The sequence below is a fragment of the Rhinoderma darwinii genome, chromosome 12 (genome assembly GCF_050947455.1).
Source record: "Rhinoderma darwinii isolate aRhiDar2 chromosome 12, aRhiDar2.hap1, whole genome shotgun sequence".
Classification (NCBI taxonomy): domain Eukaryota; kingdom Metazoa; phylum Chordata; class Amphibia; order Anura; family Rhinodermatidae; genus Rhinoderma; species Rhinoderma darwinii.
This window is the reverse complement of record NC_134698.1, coordinates 12,850,329-12,872,351: the sequence shown is the minus strand read 5'-3', so window position 1 is coordinate 12,872,351 and position 22,023 is coordinate 12,850,329. Positions and strand designations below refer to the sequence as shown.

Below are 22,023 nucleotides of genomic sequence, written 5' to 3'. Positions count from 1 at the left end.
CATAGGTTTCCAATACTCTTATTAGTGTCAATAAAGAGGAGGTTTTTAATATAAAAACATGTCTAAATGAAAATCAAGGCTTGGATCCAAATATTGGGGACCTCAGCTGTAAATATCACTGTGATGTGATGTATAATTGACCTGTTATAAAAGTCTATAATCAAAACCCTTAAAGGTCTAAAGATCTATAATAACAATCATTGGTAACTTGTGTTTTCTAGAAGAATAAGCTATCATAAAAGCTTCTATTTGTCTGACTCGTGTTCCTTCTGTGTAAAGATTGTTGCATGTCGGCCCCTGCCTATGTGACCCGTGTCAAGGTCTTTACTGGATGATACAAGTTGACTGTGGCAGTCGAATTAATTCTACATTAATAGTTGTATGTCTGCTTCACTTGGGAGATAAATAGTATATGTGCTATGTATGTGAAGAAGATATATAGATTAGACTCTAATACTCACTGAATATATATGATGCCTGGAACCCTCTCATCTGATTGCTGCTATCACTAACAAGTGTCAGCACCAGGGTGGTCCCAGTAGAGGTGAAGATAGGGATTTTGTTGTCACCACAGAAGGGACCCTTCTCTATGGGCCCGTCCGTTATCTTTAAATAGTCATATTGGCAGAATCTACTACCTTCAATCTGGAAATCCTTAATAGTCAGGGAAACCTGTAAAGATCAGAATCATACATTGTAATTATCCAAGGTAACACAATTGTAATAGAGAATATCGGATGACGCTATAATATATGAATTATTAATAAGTCATACATGATAGGAAATTGTGAAAAGGTGTGAAAATCATGTGGATAATTCATTCATTGTTTTTTGCTTTGATACTTTATGATATTTTGTCTATTATAAATAAAATTAATTTCTTATATTATTAGATAGATTACATCCTAAAAGGATCTTACCCTTTGTCCAACAGGAGCCGTGATTGTGTAGACGCAGTTCAAGTTTGGAGCATAGGCATTGGGATAACCGGGGGATGTAATATTTCTGTCCGGTGCATAGAATGTTCCTCCACATCGTACTGGGGAGAATATATTTTAAATCAGTAAATTAATATAAAAAAATTATACACCATGGAGAAAATGATTCATAATCGTGCAATGCATAAATGGTGTGCCAGTCTGCAGAATGTGGCAGATTCATCAACATGACACATGCCCTGTTGGTGAATCTGACACACTCATGAAACAATGATGGGTCAGACCTAGATTTGCTTTTAACACTTAGTGTTGTCAAATGTTGACCAATGTGTCATGCTTGATGAAACTCTGAAGCTTCGACCACTTTTCTTCTTCCATTATATTCTGCTGATCATTGGAGGTCCTGGAGGTCGGACTCCCACTGATTACAAATGGTTAGACTCTCCTAAGAAGAGTCCATCAATATAAATTTCTGGAAAACTTCTTTAAGTAGTGGAATTCTAATACAAGAATTAGAATCTAATACTGCACCTGAGCTGTATGAAGCACTGAAGCCAGTCCCGTTAACACTGCTATCACTGGAAAACTCCACCAGTAACTGGCTAGTTGACGCAATAATTGGAGGGATCAATCCTGATCCACAGGTTCTGTCCAATAACAGAGGAGATTTCTTAGTGGGACCATCATAAATCTTTATATAGTCAGATATACAATCAGGAGATGACTGGACATCAAATGCCACAAAGTTCAATGCAACCTAATAATAAAAGAAATATAAAAATATTAGATGTCATATCAGCTCGTGAACCACCAATGACAGTAGTAAAAAAATAATGGAGATCCCTGGAGTGACTTAATTCTATTTCAGATGTGTGATAATGAGTAAGTGCTGAACAAAAATCTAAAAAAACTGAAAAATCATGAAGGATATTTTAAATTCTTCACGTTGGACAACTAGATGATAAATATTACCACAGGGATGATTCAAATAGGAAATGAGATACAAGTATAGATATGGATATAAACACTGATTAGACTGATGAGGGGCAATACACAATAATCCTAGTTATTCCAGACTGGATTCAGGATACAAGTTTAAAATTAAAAAAAAACATTGGTTCTATGACAAAATTTCTGCTTCTTCATTTCTGTACCTGATTTGATGGTGTTCTTATCAGCCAGACACAGTTGGCATTATTTGGGTAGGCTGATGGGTAATTGTCTGAGGTCAGATTTCCAGCATTGTTATTAAGCAAATTAGCACAAACATCTATAAAAGGAAAAATAAACTACATCAATGACTATTCATATGTAACAAAAATGTTTTTTTGGTTCCTTTTGGTTCTTATGTTATAAAGGTGACAGAACTTGGATACAACCTTTTAAAGACTCTAGACTTGCAGGAACTTACTGCATTTATACAGACGGTTAATTTTAGCGACATCTAGAACACTCAGTCCATCTCTTTGTCCGATTGGGACGTTTGGGACCGGCTTGGGCACAATGGTGGGCTGTCCTGGAATGATAGTGAATGCGTACCTGTCAGATACAGGAGACAATGAGAAAGCACGAAACATGAGATTGTGACAGAAAGATACACTACCAATCAAAAGTTTAGGGTCACTTAGAAATGTCCTTATTTTTAAAAGAAAAGCACAGTTTTTTTCAATGAAGATAACATTAAATTAATCAGAAATACACTCTATACGTTGTTAATGTGGTAAATGACTATTCTAGCTGCAAACGGCTGGTTTTTAATGCAATATCTACATAGGTGTATAGAGGCCCATTTCCAGCAACCATCACTTCAGTGTTGTAATGGTACATTGTGTTTGCTAACTATGTTAGAAGGCTAATGGATGATTAAAAAACACTTGAAAACCCTTGTGAATTTATGTTAACACCGCTGTAAACAGTTTTGCTGTTTAGAGGAGCTATAAAACTGACCTTCCTTTGAGCTAGTTGAGTTTCTGGAGCGTTACATTTGTGGGTTCGATTAAACTCTCCAAATGGCTAGAAAAAGAGAGCTTTCATGTGAAACTCGACAGTCTATTCTTATTCTTAGAAATGAAGGCTAGTCCATGCGAGAAATTGCCAAGAAACTGAAGATTTCCTACAACGTTGTGTACTTCCTTCAGAGGACAGCACAATCAGGCTCTAACCAGAGTATAAATAGAAGTGGGAGGCCCTGCTGCACAACTGAGCAACAAGACAAGTACATTAGAGTCTCTAGTTTGAGAAATAGACGCCTCACAGGTCCTCAACTGGCAGCCTCATTAAATAGTACCCGCAAAACACCAGTCTACATCTACAGTTAAGAGGCGACTCCGGGATGCTGGCCTTCAGGGCAGAGTGGCAAAGAAAAAGCCATATCTGAGACGGGCTAATAAAAGGAAAAGATTAATATGGGAAAAGGCACACAGACATCGGACAGAGGAAGATTGGAAAAAAGTGTTATGGACGGACAAATCGAAGTTTGAGGTGTTTAGATCACACAGAAGAACATTTGTGAGACGCAGAACAACTGAAAAGATGCTGGAAGAGTGCCTGACGCCATCTGTCAAGCATGGTGGAGGTAATGTGATGGTCTGGGGTTGCTTTGGTGCTGGTAAAGTTGGAGATTTGTACAAGGTCAAAGGGATTTTGAATAAGGAAAGCTATCACTCCATTTTGCAACGCCATGCCATACCCTGTGGACAGCGCTTGATTGGAGCCAATTTCATCCTACAACAAGACAATGACCCAAAGCACACCTCCAAATTATGCAAGAACTATTTAGGGAAGAAGCAGGCAGCTGGTATTCTATCTGTAATGGAGTGGCCAGAGCAGTCACCAGATCTCAACCCCATAGAGCTGTTGTGGGAGCAGCTTGACCGTATGGTACGCAAGAAGTGCCCATCAAGCCAATCCAACTTGTGGGAGGGGCTTCTGGAAGCATGGGGTGAAATTTCTCCCGATTACCTCAGCAAATTAACAGCTAGAATGCCAAAGGTCTGCAATGCTGTAATTGCTGCTAATGGAGCATTCTTTGACAAAAGCAAAGTTTGTAGGAGAACATTATTATTTCAAATAAAAATCATTATTTCTAACCTTGTCAATGTCTTTACTATATGTTCTAGTCATTTTGCAACTAATTTGATAAATATAAGTGTGAGTTTTCATGGAAAACACTAAATTGTCTGGGTGACCCCAAACTTTTGAACGGTAGTGTACATCATAGAACAGAATATTCCAGAATTTCATTATAACTTTTGACTTTATATAATTCTTTATTATTACAGTTTACAGTAAACAATGAACTTACTTATTATAATGCATCACTGATCCATAGTCATACGCCAGACCAAGATTATTGGTGTCTTGCCTGTCAAAGTTTTCAGTTTCATCTTTAAGACAATAAATCTCTATTGTTAGTCTCATTGTTGTAATAAGAACAATATAAAATATTTCATGAGAGGAATTATTTATATATTTATGGTGAGGGCATTACCTGGTGAAATATTCTCATACATGATGGTGACATAGTCATCCCGGTCACTCCTCGTATGTTCATGGTAGAAGCCCAGGCCGTGGTTGAGCTCATGTTGTATAATTCCTCTGTACATACAACCATTTATAGCTAATCCAACATGCTGACTACCACCTACTCGTCCGATAAATCCTGTACACCTGAAAATATATAGGAAATAACATTTTGTTATAAATTTGAGGGCAATGAATTTAATCATAATATATAAGAAATAAGCCGGCATTATTACAGGAGAGACATAGGTAATCACTAATACATGGTTACATTGGGTCTGTCAGAGTCGGAGTTGATCTCTGCATGTCTCTTGCTCATGATTATAGAGAAGTGAATAGAGTAGGAAATCCCTTTTTGTATAGGTTCAACTTTACAAGTGGGAGAGATTTACTATCTAGCTCTTAAATTTGGAACAGGACATCCCTCTACAAGAAATATCTAGAGACACTCTCTATTGTATAAAATTAAGTATATGTTAATTTTCAGACTACAAGTTTATAGTCAGAAGGAAATTACAGGCTGCCATATATATATTTGCATTCTACTGTCATAAGACAAATTCTCTTTAAGAGGATGTTCCCTTTGGACAATCTCTATGTGTAAAAAGAGTTGTAGCAAACAAATAATCACAAAGTGTTCCCCTGCTTGAACCCCAGCGGTCAGTACCCTAGCAATAAGTGTTACATTTTCCTGCAGCACCACCACAGGGGAAATCAAGCATTACACTGCATCCATATCAGTGGGTTGACTGTATAATATAGGACAGGTCCTCCAGAACAAATAACACTATTTGTAACTGCTCTGCGCTCTGGATAATAGATGAAGATACTGTATAGGGGATCCCCCTTTATCAACTCAGAATTCCCTAACAGAGTATATGTAAATTGCTATTCTAACCAAGGCAACCCCGTTAAAGGGAACGTGTCACCAGCATTTCACCTGTTGAACTCTACTCACCCCTCACTGTCCACTGCTGTCAAAAGTTCATTGCCATTATCCCCTCTCCAAAACTCATCCTAGTCCGTAAATAACGGTCTGCAAATATTGTGCGCCTATAACGTTAACAATCCAGCAGTCTTGTTCGTTCCTTTTCTTATGCCCGCCCACCACCAAAAACTGGCCCACCCAGAATGCAGAAATCTCATCTGAGATAGCTCGCATGCGCCCATCATGTTTGGTCCGATATCCTTCCCTGCTTCGTCCGAGCCTCAAATCTAGCTACTGTGCATGCACAGCTTTGGTGTCGCGTTGTGCGCATGCACCAGAACAGGACATTCATGCGCAAGCACAGTATTTTATGTGTGCTTGGGAGGGGCTTGGAGCTGTAAGGAGGCGAGATTAACTCGGAAAGGCTTGTGGAATGAAGATATGACTCTATTCGAATGACGGTATGACTATTTTATGCTCTTTAGAATTCAGCATGTGAACACTAAAAAACGGAATTCTAACGTTACAGAGCCTACCTAGAATATAATTATAGGTTACATATAAATGATTTTCACCCACTTCCACCAGGTACTGCTGGTTTAATAGGTGAAATGCTGGAGACAGGTTCCCTTTACACTCTTATGATCAGAAATTATCAGATTCTGAAATAAAAATCGATATAGTCAAATAATAATACTACATAGGGGACTCTTGACTACCAAGCCTCATACAAATCGGAATTCCCCATTTGAATTAGTAGAAGAGATAGAACCCACCCGCTTGAAGACCCAATTTTGAGGAAGTCCTTCTCTTCTGTCCGAGGCACAAACCTCACACAGGTAAGTGTTTCATATTCCTGCATGGAAGTCTTAAACAAGTTGCGGTGCCAAATACCTGAGGATAAAAGAACAGATAATGAATGTATTATAGGACAGTTATAATGGCCACCTTAGGTATAAATAATAAAACACTCACTATAATCAGAGGAGAGAGAGTAGGGCACAATGACAGTTCCATCTGATGATTTGGGCCATAGGCATCCTCTACATTTTATAGCGCTGCGTCCTGTTGGTATCAATATGTCTCCTTCTTTTACGGCTATGGTGATTTCTAAATGAAGAGAACAGTGAAATCTTAAATTCTATGTTTATGCTTTACAAGACCAATAATTCTTTATATAGCAGCTAATCCACAGTTTGATGGTATCAAGTCTTATGGATAACATAGAGAGAGATTAACAAATTGCTGGACCTTAACTTTAACTTGTGAGGAATGATGAATAATATTGAAATAAACTACTTTAGATAATACTGCTTTATATCCTATTCCATTATGTGTTTGATGTTTATAGACCACTCTATATACAGGTGTTTTCTCAATATGTTCCCAGCAAGGTAATGTTATCACCAAATTGTTGGGGTTAATATAAGGTATGATGGTGATTTAAAGTGCTTGTATACATTGAGAGACTATTCTACAATCTATATAAGTTTAGTCATCTTAAAGGAACACTCTGGCCAAAACGAAACTTTCCCATGTCTACTATTCTGGGATTCCATGTGTCAGTCTCTCGCCTGATATTTTTCTTGCTGCTTCTATCTCTATATGTTAGACTGGGATGGTTGCTTAGCAGCAGTGTGACTCAGGCTTGGTGACACGCTTTCGCTACTTGATTCTATGGAGATCTATGTGTCACCCATTACAAGGCTTCAGCAGTTCCTGTACCACACAAGTTTTGCACAGGAGTGGACAGAAGCTTCTCTCATCAGCTGTCACTTATACTTAGACAGGTTCCTGTCACACAGGTATAATGTAGAAGAATATAGTGCAGTCTCCTTGTCTGTATACTTATGGTTTCTCAGCATATTTAGAAGAATATAGAGAGAATGAGAATCACAGTTTCCCCAAGCATGCAGAAATGGTATGGTCTTTAGCTGGTCATGTGATGCTGTGCTGAAGCATCATGAGATTGATAGCAAAGCAGAGAGGAAGAGAAAGCTGGGGAAAACTAAGAATCAAGATGGAGGCTTTTTCTAAGCACAGACAAGGCAGCAGTTCAAAAAGTAAGTACGGCATGCATAAAAAAAATTGTAGAGTGTGGTATACAGTCAGTTGGGGAATTCAGACATGGAAAATTGTATTTCCACTGGAGGTCTTCTTTAAATTACTTGCTTGTTCAGTTTCTGGGCAGAGATTTCTATGGTAATTTCAGGTCCAGGAGGTGCAGACTTTACACATGGTGCTCATCTTTTGGGAACTTCTGTCAGTGATTTAGTATAATGGTGCTTTTGCCAAGTGATTAAAATTGGTTGACATGCCCTTTAAGCCTATGATTCTTGTGATACACAGATGATTATTGCTTAACTAATGATAAAAACATTAGGCTAATAATAGACTGAATGTATTACAGGGTTTTTCTTAAGACATCACTGAAATCATTACTTCATTTATAATTATTATATATCTATAATTATTATATCAATATATATGTAATGTGTCACTTCTATTTACTGGTAAACATTATCAATATGCTGTTACCTTTATTGGCTTCAATTATTCTGCCAAAGGTTCCTGGATCCTCTTCTTCATTCTTAACTTCTGTTAATATAAGGATGTATATAATGTGATAATCTGGTATCATATATGTATCTTCAACCACTCACTTTTTATATTTATAGCTTAATACTACTGGTAGTTGTAATTCTCTATTATCTGTAATTCTACCATTCAATGTAACCACTACCATTCACCATCAAAGATAATATTAATTGTGCCATGTTCTATTAAAAAAGTAGGAGAGCAAACAATATGATATTACATTTTGTCAGGATATTTACATCACATCTTTTTTTTACATATAGTTTTATCCAGAAGAAGACAATTTTCATATCTCAGTTTCAGATATTTAATTACAGATAAAATATAAGCGGGATTTTGGATGTTGATGTCATCACACTCATGGCCGGCCTTAGCTATGTGCGACACGTGCGGTCGCACAGGGCGCCGGCCGCCATGCTGCAAGGGGGGCGCCAGTGGGTACGAGCAGAATAGAGGAGAAATGTTCCTCCCTCTGCACTGCTGCGTGAAGTGAGCGCTGATTGGAGGAGCAGCAGGTGCTTCTGTCTGCTCCACCAATCAGCACAGCCTGTACTGCAGTGTCACAGAGGGGGAGAGAAGGGGCTTTATGTGATGTGTAACAGGATGTTTTTTTTTTTTTTAAAGATCGATTTTGTGGGGGAGAGGAGACTAGGTTATAGGTACTTTGAGTGTATTTTTTACAGATCGATTTTGTGGGGGAGGGGACATTGCCCTAAATGCTATAGGAGTGTGGGGGATTCTTTATAAATGTATTTTGTGGGGAGGGGGACTTCTGTATAGTTTATTTTGTGGTGTAGGAGCTTATTATGAATCATGAGGGAGGGGAACTTAGCGTTATGTATGGGGAGATAGCCGAGTGCAGTGTTCTGCTTTTTCCGGCGCTCCCATAGAGAATGAATAGGAGGTAAGTTGCTGTAATTTGCAAAATCGTGCGGCCATAAAGGGTATATTAATTCAGGGCCGCACGTTAACGCGGGTAAACCGTCCCTGTATCTTCAAAATCGTGCGGCCATGAATTAATATACCCTTTATGGCCGCACGATTTTGCAAATTACAACAACTTACCCCCTATTCATTCTCTATGGGAGCGCCGGAAAAAGCAGAACACTGCACTCGGCTATCTCCGGCGCTCCCATAGAGAATGAATGGAGCGGCAGTGCGCGTGCGAATGTAACCGGAATACGTGCGGCCATTAACAGGCTGTTTGACAGCCGCACTGAACATGGTGCCGGTGTGGTTGTTAGCTGCGTTGCGACCGTGTCAGGGCCACTCCGTGTGACCTTACCCTTAGGCTGGATTCACATGAGCGTGTGCCTTTTGCGCACGCAAAAACACAGCGTTTTGCCTGCGCAAAATGCATTTGACAGCTCCGTGCGGCAGCAGCATATGATGCGCGGCTGTGTGCTTTTCGCGCAGCCGCCATCATTATGACACTCCATTTGGATGTTTGTAAACAGAAAAGCACGTGGTGCTTTTCTGTTTTCATTCATCCTTTTGACAGCTGGTGCGTGAATCACGCTGTTCGTATTGAAGTGCTTCCGTGTGGCATGCGTGGTTTTCACGCACCCATTGACTTCAATGGGTGCGTGATGCGTAAAAAACGCTCAAAGAACGGACATGTCATGACTTTTACGCAGCGGACTCACGCAGCATAAAAATCACACACATGTCTGCACGGCCCCGTAGACTAATATAGGTCCGTGCAACGCGCATGAAAATCACGCGCGTTGCACGGACGTATATCCCGTTTGTCTAAATAAGCCCTTAGAGATAATATTTGTGGGGGAGAGCAACTTGATTATAAGGGTAGGAACACACAGGGTGGATACATAAAACCACACAGTGTATACGTCCTGAGAACCGCAGGGAATTTCACCTGAAAAACGACACCAAATTTTGGTGCAGTTTTTTGGGCGGAAAAACTGCAGAAATAAATTTTAAAAAAACCTAATACTCCCGGCCGTAGTCCCTCTCTCTCTCTGAACGTAGCCCGGCCTCCTGCGATGACGCTGTAGTCCATGTGACCGCTGCAGCCTTTGATTGGCTGCAGCTGTCACATGGGACGCATCGTCCTCCCTGGAGGCCGGGCTACGCTCAGAACAGAATACGCATCGCTATGACTACGGCCGGGTGTATTACCTTTTTTTTTTCTCATTAGAGATTAACAATAAGCAAAGTTTTTATCATTGATCTTCCCCTTTGTTAACACTGACCAAATATCATTATAATTGGTCAGAAACTGGCGAATCATGATGATAATTGGCTAAACTAAATAGGCCTGTAATGGGGTATATTCAGGCTTAGTGCCTAGGGCAGCGTGAGTTGTAAATACGGCCATGCTAAAGACGCAGATACTATTGAACACTATAGCAGAGCAGGGAGGTATCTCACTGCTCTGTGATCTACTAGGCTGGTGGTTCCCAACATGAGGTTCCCATGAGAACCCTCCAGGGGTGCCGCGACACTCCTCTGGACAACTGCCACGGACGTGCTTTCTCTCCTCCTCCTCATAGCGCAAAGTGGATGTGAGGAGGAGGAGGAGATTTTTTTGCAGAACCCCTGTAGAAGGCACCCCCCGTCTAAATGGACAGAGACGTCAGGGGCTTCTCCTGGAGTGGAATCCCCGGTCACAGCGTCGGCAACGCTGTGGACAGGGATTCCGCTTCAGGAGTTAGTTGCCCGATGTCACTGTTCATATATGGACAGAGACATCAAGCACTCCGTCAAGGAGCGGAATCCCCAGCCACAGGGAGCTACAGTGGCGCTATCTACAGGAAGGGAGTGCTACCTACAAGGGTGTGTGTGGCACTACCTACAAGGGGGCTGTGCGGCAAGGGGGGATTTGTGGCACTACTTACTAGGGATGCACACTGCATCGAAACTTCGATACTGTGCATCCCCATATGGTTCGAGCCACACCGGTAAGTATAGTAATACATGATGAATGAGAGCGGGGCTGCGGCTGTGTAATACAGCCATTGCCCCGCTCCTGAGTCCTGACAAGAGCGCGCCGCGAGGATGATGCGATGCGGCCAGCGCTGCACTAATGAGCGGCCGCACTGCAAAACACCCCCATGTTCTGTCTTCGGTGTCTGCGCCGCCGCTCATTAGTGCAGCGCCGGCCGCATTACCTCATGCTGACCGCGCACGCACTTCTGTCAGGAGCGGGGCAATGACTATTACACAGCCGCAGCCCCGCTCTATAACGGCGGAGATCAGAGAAACCGCTCATCTCCGCCGCTATTCTCCTGAATGCTGCGATCAAAACTGACTGCAGCATTCAGAGGAAAGTGAGGAGGGGGATGCCCCTTGGATCGCGTCACAGGGAATTCCTGTGACGCGATTGAGGGCCATACCATATATGGGCAGACAGCCCAGGGTCTATTGAAGGACCCCAGGGCTGTCTTACCATATTTCCTGTTGTTAGGGCATACTTAGGTATGTCCTAACAACTGCCTGTGTACTATCAGTACACAGGCTAATGTACTGGCATATAGCTCATATATGCCAGTACATTAAAGTTTAAAAATAAAGTAAAAACATAAAGTAATGTTAAATTTAAAAAAATACACATTCACCTTTTTTTTTACAATAAACCTTAAAATAAGTCTCAATATATAAAATACACACATTCGCTATTGGCGCGGCCGTAATAACCTGCACAACTATTTTTTTGCGTCATTTATGATGTGTGCGCTGTAAAAAAAAAAACAAAAAAAAAACTGCTTTCACTTATTAATGTAAGGCACGAGGTGTGATGATGAATTTAACCTTCACGTGCCTCACATTAATAGTAATTAACTCCATGATGTACCTCACACATTAATGACTGAGAAACATGATGGGGTTAATTACTATTAATGTGAGGCAAATGGAGGTTAAATTCAGCATCACACCTCGCGCCCCACATCAGAAAATGGAAGAACTTTTTTTTATTACTGTTGGCAAAGTATCATTTTGGTATCGAAATTGCAATACTACACGAAGTATCGGTATTGAAGTCCAAATTCAGGTGTCGTGACATCCCTACTACCTACAAAGGGGCTGTGTGGCACTACCTACAAGGGGGCTGTGTGGCATGACCTACAGGGGGCATCTGTGAGTGGGGGGCTGATGGTCATTTTACTGTGAGTGCGGGGCTGATGGTAGTTTTACTGTGAGTGGGGGGCTGATGGTCATTTTACTGTGAGTGGGGGGCTGATGGTCGTTTTACTGTGAGTGGGGGCTGATGGTAGTTTTACTGTGAGTGGCGGGCTGATGGTCATTTTACTGTGAGTGGGGGGCTAATGGTCGTTTTACTGTGAGTGGGGGGCTAATGGTCGTTTTACTGTGAGTGGACGGGCTGATGGTCATTTTAGGGTATGTTCACATGGTAGCGTCCATTACGGCTGAAATTACGGAGCTGTTTTCAGGAGAAAACGGCTCCGGAATTTCAGACGTAATGGCATGTGCAGGCGCTTTTCGCTGCGTCCATTACGGACGTAATTGGAGCTGTTTTTCTATGGAGTCAAGGGAAAACGGCTCCAATTACGTCTCAAGAAGTGACAGGCTTTTCTTTGACGCGGGCGCAAAAATGACCGTCGGCACAGAATATCGTAAGACCCATTCAAATGAATGGGCAGATCTTTGCCGACGCTTTTGAGCCGCATTTTCGGACGTAATTCGGGGCTAAAACGCCCGAATTACGTCCGTAAATAGTGTGTGTGAACCCAGCCTTACCGTGAGTGGGGGGCTGATGGTCATTTTACTGTGAGTGGTGGGGGGGGGGGCTGATGGTCTTCAAGTGGTTTCCACCTCTGACCTCCAATTGAAATTAATAGTAGGAAGAAAATAGCTTTGGCGCTCGTTTGGAGCTTTTTTTGCTGCGTCTTTTGCATTCGCTTCAACAGCTTTAGAAAAAAACGCTAAACAAACCCCATCAAATAACGCTGTCAATTCAAAAGCAGATTTTTTCTGCCTTCCAAAAAATGCTGTGTGAACATACCCTAAGAATGTAGTGCTTATTTTTAGCTGTTTTCTGTCTTTCTCTAAACAATTTTTGGTAGGGGGACCAGGAGGAATTTTTTTTTTCCAGGGGTGGCTCAAGTCCGAAAAGGTTGGGAAACTCTGTAACAGGCTACAGAGGCGCCTGCAGCCTATGAGGCGCAGGGACAGGATCCCTGCGCAGTCGGCGTGATGACATCTCTGGATCAAGCCGGCCTACGCAAGGATCCTGTCAGGTGGAGGTGGGGGGCAGTATAGCACTGTCTACAAGGGGGAGGTGGGGGCTGTATGTCACTTTCTACAAGGGGGCGGTGGGGGGCACTGTGTACAAGAGGGAGGTGGGGCTGTATGACACTACAAGGGGCAGATGGGGGGCTGTATGGCACTACAAGGGGCAGATGGGGGCTGTATGACTCTACAAGGGGCAGATGGGGGCTGTATGGCACTGTCTACAAGGAGGAGGTGGGGGATTATGGCACTGTCTACAGGGAGGCTGTACGGCACAATCTACAGGGGGAACTTTCTACTAGGGGGGCTGTGGGGGCATTATACTCTGTGGAGGACATCATACTGTGTAGGGGCACTACAGGGGGCAATATAATGTGTGTGGCACTTAGGGGGCATAACACTGTGTGGGCACAATTAGAGGACAAAATACTGTGTCCTTGAAGGCGTAATAATATATTACATTATTAAATATTATTATTATACTGTGTGTGGGGCACTAAAGGGGCATTACACTGTGTGGGGGCACTATATAGGGCATTATACTGTGGGGAGGAATTATGCTTTTTTATGGGGCATTTTTTATAATGGCGTGGGGCGCCGAAAGATAATTTTGCACGGGGCGCCATCTACCCTAAGGCCGGCCCTGATCACACTGATGCTTTTATGTAGCTCCTACTAAGACTCATTATCCCTTCTCTACTATAAGTTTAGTTGCAGTGTCCTTAACTGAAAATCTGATTAGTTTGAAACAAACTGGTTACTAGGGATGCACTGACTGATGAGCCCATTTAAAAGACCTTGGTTCCTAAGCAATGCATCCTTAGCAACCAGACTGACAGGAATGACAGATTACCTCTTAGGCCTCATGCACACGACCGTATTTTTTCCCACCCGTAAATACTGGCGTAAATACGGGTCCGGTGTCACACGTATTCCACCCGTTTTGCACCAGTATTTACGAACCCGTGCCCGTAAATATGGGTCCGGTGTCACCCGTATTCCACCCGTATTTACGGGCACGTTTTTAGCGGTAAAATAGCACTGCACTAATCGGCAGCCCCTTCTCTCTATCAGTGCAGGATAGAGAGAAGGGACAGCCTTTTCTGTAATAAAAGTTAAAGAAATTCATACTTACCCGGCCGTTGTCTTGGTGACGCGTCCCTCTCTTCACATCCAGCCCGACATCCCTGGATGACGCGGCAGTCCATGTGACCGCTGCAGCCTGTGATTGACCTGTGATTGGCTGCAGCGGTCACATGGCCTGAAACGTCATCCAGGACTTCGGGCCGGATGTCGAGAGGGACGCGTCACCAAGGCAACGGGCGGGAGACCGGACTGGAGGAAGCAGGAAGTTGTCGGTAAGTATGAACGTCTTTTATTTTTATTTTTTACAGGTTTATACTGATCGGTAGTCACTGTCCAGGGTGCTGAAAGAGTTACTGCCGATCAGTTAACTCTTTCAGCTCCCTGGACAGTGACTATTTACTGACGTCGCTTAGCAACGCTGCCGTAATGACGGGTGCACACATGTAGCCACCCGTTATTACGAGAGCTCCATAGACTTCTATGGACTGTCCGTGCCGTTATTACGGCCTGAAATAGGACATGTTCTATCTTTTTCAACGGCACGGGCACCTTCCCGTGAGAAAACGGGAAGGCACCCGTCGCCAATAGAAGTCTATGAGCCCGTTATTACGGGTCGTGATTACGACCCGTAATAACGGGCGTTTTTACGGTCGTGTGCATGAGGCCTAAACTGGATTGTCACTGATAACATCAGAGTAGGGAACGAGCAGTTTGGCAGCAGTCACATAATTCCATTCCCCATCTCAGGTTGCATTAGTAATCAGCTTTTTCAATTATACTTAGTTAGTTAGGTAGTTAGTTAGTTAGTTAGTTAGTTAGTTAGTTAGTTAGTTAGTTAGTTAGTTAGTTAGTTAGTTAGTACTATGTAAAGATAATTACTCAGCTTATGTGCAGGTTTTATAAAAGTAAAATATAAATATGTGAACCATTTAGATCATGTTTTGTTCATATGAAACTATGTTTTAAGAGTTTACTAGTCTAGCAAATATAAAAACAAAAGTCTAAAGATACATTTGAAGAATATAGCGAGACAGACATAGAAGAATAACCCAAATAACATTGAGAAAGTTCTTACCATATGTATTTAGGCCAGGTATTGAAAGCTGTAGAAGAAATATTTATAATCATTACTAACACTTCAAATATGTGTCATATACAGAAAGGAATCTATGCCAAACATATATTATGTAAGAAATGAAGCATTTCTTTAAGAGGAATTACATGGTGGATTTTTATGTACTACAATTCCCAACAAATCATGTTTATTTGGTGTAAAGAAAAGTCTTCAGTAAAATAGGAAGATAATAAAAAATACATTTTGCCAACTATATCCATTAACAATAAGAGAAATGTAATTGCCTAGTTGTTCAAAAGAGGAGAAATTAGAAAGATAAAAGCTTCAGAATGAGAAGTTGTAAAGTCATGGAGGACTTACGAGTACTGAAGGAGAAGAGAAGAATTAAAGATCCCAAAAAAATTCATATAGAAACACTGGACTCTCAACAAAATAAAACATTCGATATTTAGGATTTAAATTTTTTGTTTCAATTGGAGTAGAGTGATTGAATGCTACCGAATGTCTCAGAGATGACATTGAAGGGTAAACTTCCTAAAAAATGTACCCATAACAGTTAGAGAAGAAAAATAATTGATCCTAATTTCTTCTCACGTTCTCCACTATAGTAAAATTGTAAATATATATATATATACATATATATATATATATATATATATATATATATATATATATATATATATATATTTATTTCTAATGCAGAAAAATTTGTTATCTTACCGATAATGATGGAGATAGAGGTACAGCTGTCACAGGTCCTGCTACACATAGCAGGAGGAGGAGGCAGATCTTCTCACCCATGTTGTTGAGGTATCTCTACAATATTGGAAGGAATTGTTCCTTGTCTGGATGAATGCTAACCTACATCTCAGGAACGCATTATATACAGGTAAAGTGTAGAAATATTTCCAATCAGAAAGCAGAAATAAAGATATCTGTAATGGTTAGAAGAACAGCCCGGAGCAGTTATACGCCTGTTACTGATGTACAATTATCTTTACATGTGATCTCAAGGTGACTACATGGAGATGTTCTTCTAATCGGGCAGCAATTATTTTCATGGTGTACTGACATTATTTTACATACTCATAATTTTGTGTAAATGTGTAAAATTTGAAACTTGTTAAACCTGTTTACTAATACCTATAATTGATTATTATCTTTGTTGCAGTTAGATTCACAATCTTAACAACGTAGATCACAGAATTTTTTAGCCTAAAATCACACAAAATGTACTTAATTTTTTTCTTTTTACTTTATACTGTATGTTCTTGGTCTTCAGTGGAATTTTGTTAACTTAATAAGTAGATTTTCTTAGATAGGGAGAAGGTTTTTGAATTGTATTTGATTCATATATAATATGTTTACTTAACACGAAGTAGTACTACATTTGGGTAAAAAAAATTATAATAATAATAACATAAAAGGTAATAAGTCTGCGTATCCCAGAGATGGGACTGGGGGGGGGGGGGGTTCTACTTTATTCTTTTATTGTATTTTTTTGTACGTCGTAGATTCCCTTAAGTAAAGGCTGCATGACGTACAGGTATGTCATAATTATCACGTTGGCACAGAAGCTGTGCCCATGTGATCAACAGCAAAGGCAAAACTGCATCTAAGATATTTGATAAAGGGAGGGGTCTCCCCCTGTCTTCCTATGGGCACCCTGCAACGTGATTGTGGGGTGCCGATGGGTTACTATGGCAGTTAAGTGTCTAACAAAGATCCGCAGGTCTGCCATACGTCTAAGTGTGTTAGGCAACTATATATGTGATCATATGATCGCAAATTCAGGTCCCCTAATGGGACTTAGAAAAAAGTAAAATAAAGCAAAATAAAGTTTATTAAAGATTAGTGAAATTAAAAAAAATGTCCCTAGAAAGCAAATCCCCTTTTGTTCATTAAATAATTTATTGCATATGTATTATTTTAGTGTATATGAATTAAAATTATTTGTACCCCAAAATGGTACCAATACAAATTTACAACTCATCTTGCAAAAAACATAAGCCTTCATACGGCTATGTCAATGAAAAAATAAAAAAGTTATTGTAAAGGATCTGCTAGGCACAGCTTCGGGGTTAACTCCCAGAACTAATCAGTCAGCACCTGAGAATACATCCCTGAGACTGACTCCTGCTTCCACCATTCAGGCTGGCAGGCTTAGGAGTGGGAGAGCCTATCGTAACCTGGCCAGACTCAGCTAGCTCCCGCCCTTGGTCTATTTAAGCCTGCACTTCCTGTCCCTCGGTGCTTGTGATTCTTTCCTTGTGGTTTCCTGGCCCAGCTACAGCTCCTGCTATTTTTGATCCTGCTCCATACAGACCCTGGCTTACCGACTACTCTTCTGCTTTTCGTTTTGTACCTCGCACACTCCTGGCTTGACTCGGCTCGTTCACCACTCTGGTTGCTCACGGTGTTGCCGTGGGCAACGGCCCCTTTTCCTTGCTTGTGTTCCTTTGTATGTTTGTCGTGTTTGTCGTGCACTTACTGAGCGCAGGGACCGCCGCCCAGTTGTACCCCGTCGCCTAGGGCGGGTCGTTGCAAGTAGGCAGGGACAGAGTGGCGGGTAGATTAGGGCTCACTTGTCCGTCTCCCTACCCCCTGCCATTACATAATCACAAGCCCATACCTAGTCTACCCCTGGTCCCTGACACCACTATGGACCCCCGTGAGACCCTGGCTCAGCAAATGCAGGGTCTCTCCCTACAGGTCCAGGCCCTGGCTCAGAGGGTCAACCAGCCTGATGCTACCCTGGTAGTTCCCCTCACCGCACCTCTTGAACCCCACCTCAAGTTGCCCGACCGGTTCTCAGGGGACCGGAGGGTTTTTTTCTCCTTTCGGGAGAGTTGTAGGCTTTACTTTCGTTTAAAGCCTCATTCCTCAGGTTCTGAGAGCCAGCGGGTGGGTATAATTATGTCCCAGCTCCAGGAAGGGCCCCAAGAGTGGGCCTTCTCCTTGGCTCCTGCCGTCCCTGAACTTTCCTCCGTTGATTGTTTCTTTTCTGCTCTCGGACTTATTTATGACGAGACTGACAGGACTGCCTTTGCCGAGAGTCAGCTGGTGACCTTAAGTCAGGGTAAGAGAACGGTTGAGGAGTATTGCTCTGACTTTCGGAAGTGGTGCGTAGCTTCTCGGTGGAATGACCCTGCCTTAAGGTGCCAGTTTAGGTTGGGTCTGTCGAATGCCCTGAAAGACCTGCTAGTTAGCTATCCCTCTTCTAACTCCCTAGACCAGGTTATGGCTTTAGCGGTACGACTTGACCGACGTCTCAGGGAACGACAACGTGAACGTTTATGTGTTTTCTCCTCCGACTCCCCCATGATGCCTCCCGAAGCTCCGTTGCTTCGTTCCTCCCCGAAAGATTCAGAGATACCTATGCAACTCGGGGCCTCCGTGTCCCCCCAACAACGTAGAGAATTCCGCAGGAAGAATGGTCTCTGCTTCTACTGTGGGGACGACAAGCATCAAGTGAACAACTGTCCTAAGCGTAAGATTGCAGCCAGAGAACTTCCGTGTCTAAGTGATCATCGGGGAGGTCACTTGGGCGCACAGGTATTTCCCGTAAATATGAAACGTACTAAGATCTTGCTTCCCTTTCAGGTCTCTTTTGGTGGTAGGTCTGCTACCGGCAGTGCCTTCGTGGATTCAGGGTCCTCTACTAATATCATGTCTGTGGAATTTGCTATGTCCCTTGCTATGCCTCTGATTGATTTGCCTAAACCTGTCCCGGTAGTGGGTATCGACTCCACTCCTCTTGCTAATGCTTATTTTACACAGCATACCCCTGTTTTTGAACTCCTTGTTGGCTCCATGCATTTGGAGCAATGCCCTGTACTGTTGATGCAGGGATTATCGTACGATTTGGTTCTAGGTCTTCCCTGGTTGCAGTTGCATAATCCCACGTTTGACTGGAATACTGGGGAGCTAACCAAATGGGGTAATGAATGTTGTACGTCATGTTTTTCTGTTAATTCTATTTCTCCCCCTAAGGAGGCGAATACGCTACCCGAGTTTGTTCAGGACTTCGCTGATGTTTTCTCTAGGGAGGTCTCCGAAGTGTTACCTCCTCATAGAGAATACGATTGCGCTATCGAATTGGTACCAGGAGCTAAGCTTCCTAAGGGTAGGATATTTAATCTTTCTTGTCCCGAACGTGAAGCTATGAGAGTGTATATCCAGGAATCCCTGGCCAAGGGTTACATTCGTCCCTCTTCTTCTCCGGTAGGTGCTGGCTTCTTCTTCGTGGGGAAGAAGGATGGTGGTCTTAGGCCATGCATTGACTACCGTAGCCTGAATAAGGTCACGGTAAGGAACCAGTATCCCCTTCCTTTGATTCCTGATCTCTTTAATCAGGTTCAGGGGGCCCAATGGTTTTCTAAATTGGATCTACGGGGGGCGTATAACCTTATTCGCATCAAAGAGGGGGATGAGTGGAAGACTGCGTTTAACACGCCCGAAGGCCATTTAGAATACCTTGTCATGCCCTTTGGGTTGTGTAATGCCCCTGCGGTCTTCCAGAATTTCATAAATGAGATTTTGAGAAATTACCTGGGGATTTTTCTGGTAGTGTACCTTGATGACATACTGGTGTTTTCCAAGGACTGGTCCTCCCACATTGAGCATGTCAGGAAGGTGCTCCAGGTCCTTCGGGAAAACAAACTGTTTGCCAAAACCGAAAAATGTGTGTTTGGGGTACAGGAGATTCCATTTTTGGGTCAAATCCTCACTCCTCATGAATTCCGCATGGACCCCGCCAAGGTTCAGGCTGTGGCGGAATGGGTCCAACCTGCCTCCCTGAAGGCGTTACAGTGTTTTTTGGGGTTCGCTAATTATTACAGGAGATTTATTGCTAACTTCTCGGTCATCGCTAAGCCCCTTACGGACTTCACTCGCAAAGGTGCTGATCTCCTCCACTGGCCTCCTGAGGCTGTCCAGGCTTTTGAGGTCCTTAAGAAGTGCTTTGTCTCGGCCCCGGTGCTGGTTCAGCCCAACCAAATGGAGCCATTTATCGTGGAAGTTGACGCATCTGAGGTGGGAGTGGGGGCTGTCTTGTCCCAGGGTACCAGGTCCCTCACCCATCTCCGCCCCTGTGCCTACTTCTCCAGGAAGTTTTCGCCAACTGAAAGTAACTATGATATTGGCAACCGCAAACTCTTAGCCATTAAATGGGCATTTGAAGAGTGGCGCCACTTCCTGGAGGGGGCTAGGCACCAGGTAACGGTCCTTACCGACCACAAGAATCTGGTTTTCCTAGAATCTGCCCGGAGGCTAAACCCGAGACAAGCTCGATGGGCGTTATTTTTTACCAGATTCAATTTTTTGGTTACCTATAGGGCTGGGTCTAAAAATATTAAGGCTGATGCACTGTCGCATAGCTTCATGGCCAGCCCTCCTTCGGAGGAAGATCCTGCTTGTATTTTGCCTCCAGGTATAATCATTTCCTCGATCGATTCTGATTTAGTCTCTGATATTGCTGCTGATCAAGGTGCAGCTCCCGGGAACCTTCCTGAGAACAAGCTGTTTGTTCCCCTGCAATTCCGGCTAAGGGTACTTAGGGAAAATCATGACTCCGCACTATCTGGCCATCCAGGCATCCTGGGTACCAAACACCTCATTTCCAGAAATTATTGGTGGCCTGGGTTGCCTAAAGACATTAAGGCCTACGTCGCCGCTTGTGAGGTTTGTGCTAGGTCCAAGACTCCCAGGTCCCGACCAGCGGGCTTACTGCGTTCGTTGCCCATTCCCTAGAGACCTTGGACACATATCTCCATGGATTTTATCACCGATTTGCCTCCATCCCAAGGCAAGTCAGTGGTGTGGGTGGTGGTGGACCGCTTCAGTAAGATGTGCAACTTTGTGCCCCTCAAGAAACTACCCAACGCCAAAACGTTGGCTACCTTGTTTGTCAAACACATCCTGCGTCTCCATGGGGTCCCTGTCAATATTGTTTTGGACAGAGGGGTACAATTTGTTTCATTGTTTTGGAGAGCCTTCTGTATGAAGTTGGGGATTGATCTGTCCTTCTCCTCTGCCTTCCATCCTGAAACCAATGGCCAAACGGAGAGGACTAATCAATCTCTAGAACAATACTTAAGGTGTTTTGTCTCTGACTGTCAATTTGATTGGGTCTCTTTCATTCCCCTCGCCGAATTTTCCCTTAAAAACCGGGTCAGTAACTCGTCAGGGGTCTCTCCTTTTTTTTGTAATTTTGGGTTTAATCCACGGTTCTCCTCCGTTTCACCTGGTAGTTCCAACAATCCCGAGGTAGAGGTCATTCATCGGGAACTGTGCACAGTCTGGGCCCAGGTTCAGAAAAACCTAGAGGTGTCCCAGAGCGTACAAAAAACTCAGGCTGATAAAAAACGTTCTGATAACCCCCTGTTTATGGTCGGGGATCTGGTTGTCGTCTAGGAACTTGCGTCTCAAGGTTCCGTCCAAGAAGTTTGCTCCCCGGTTTATTGGGCCTTATAAGGTCATTGAGGTCCTCAATCCTGTCTCCTTCCGGCTGGAGTTACCCCCGTCTTTTCGGATACACAACGTGTTTCATGCCTCCCTCCTCAAACGCTTCTCCCCGTCCTTGGCTCCCTCGAGGAGACCTCCTGTTCCAATCCTCACCCCTGAGGGGGTGGAATTCGAGGTGGCCAGGATTGTGGACAGCAACA

The 22,023-nt window shown here is 42.9% G+C and overlaps 1 protein-coding gene across 1 annotated transcript in view; it reads right to left on the bottom strand.

The window, feature by feature from the left end:
* Positions 1-450: 450 nt before the first annotated feature.
* LOC142664389 (embryonic protein UVS.2-like) overlaps positions 451-22,023 on the bottom strand; it is a 43,950-nt gene continuing 22,377 nt past the window's right edge. Inside the window, exons 5-14 of the mRNA XM_075843460.1 lie at positions 7,927-7,986; positions 6,364-6,498; positions 6,165-6,282; positions 4,429-4,607; positions 4,243-4,324; positions 2,350-2,477; positions 2,093-2,208; positions 1,470-1,695; positions 921-1,039; positions 451-672 (exon numbers count right to left, since the gene is read on the bottom strand). Of these exons, the coding sequence (XP_075699575.1) occupies positions 451-672; positions 921-1,039; positions 1,470-1,695; positions 2,093-2,208; positions 2,350-2,477; positions 4,243-4,324; positions 4,429-4,607; positions 6,165-6,282; positions 6,364-6,498; positions 7,927-7,986 (1,385 nt within the window). The remainder of the gene's footprint in view (positions 673-920; positions 1,040-1,469; positions 1,696-2,092; positions 2,209-2,349; positions 2,478-4,242; positions 4,325-4,428; positions 4,608-6,164; positions 6,283-6,363; positions 6,499-7,926; positions 7,987-22,023) is intronic.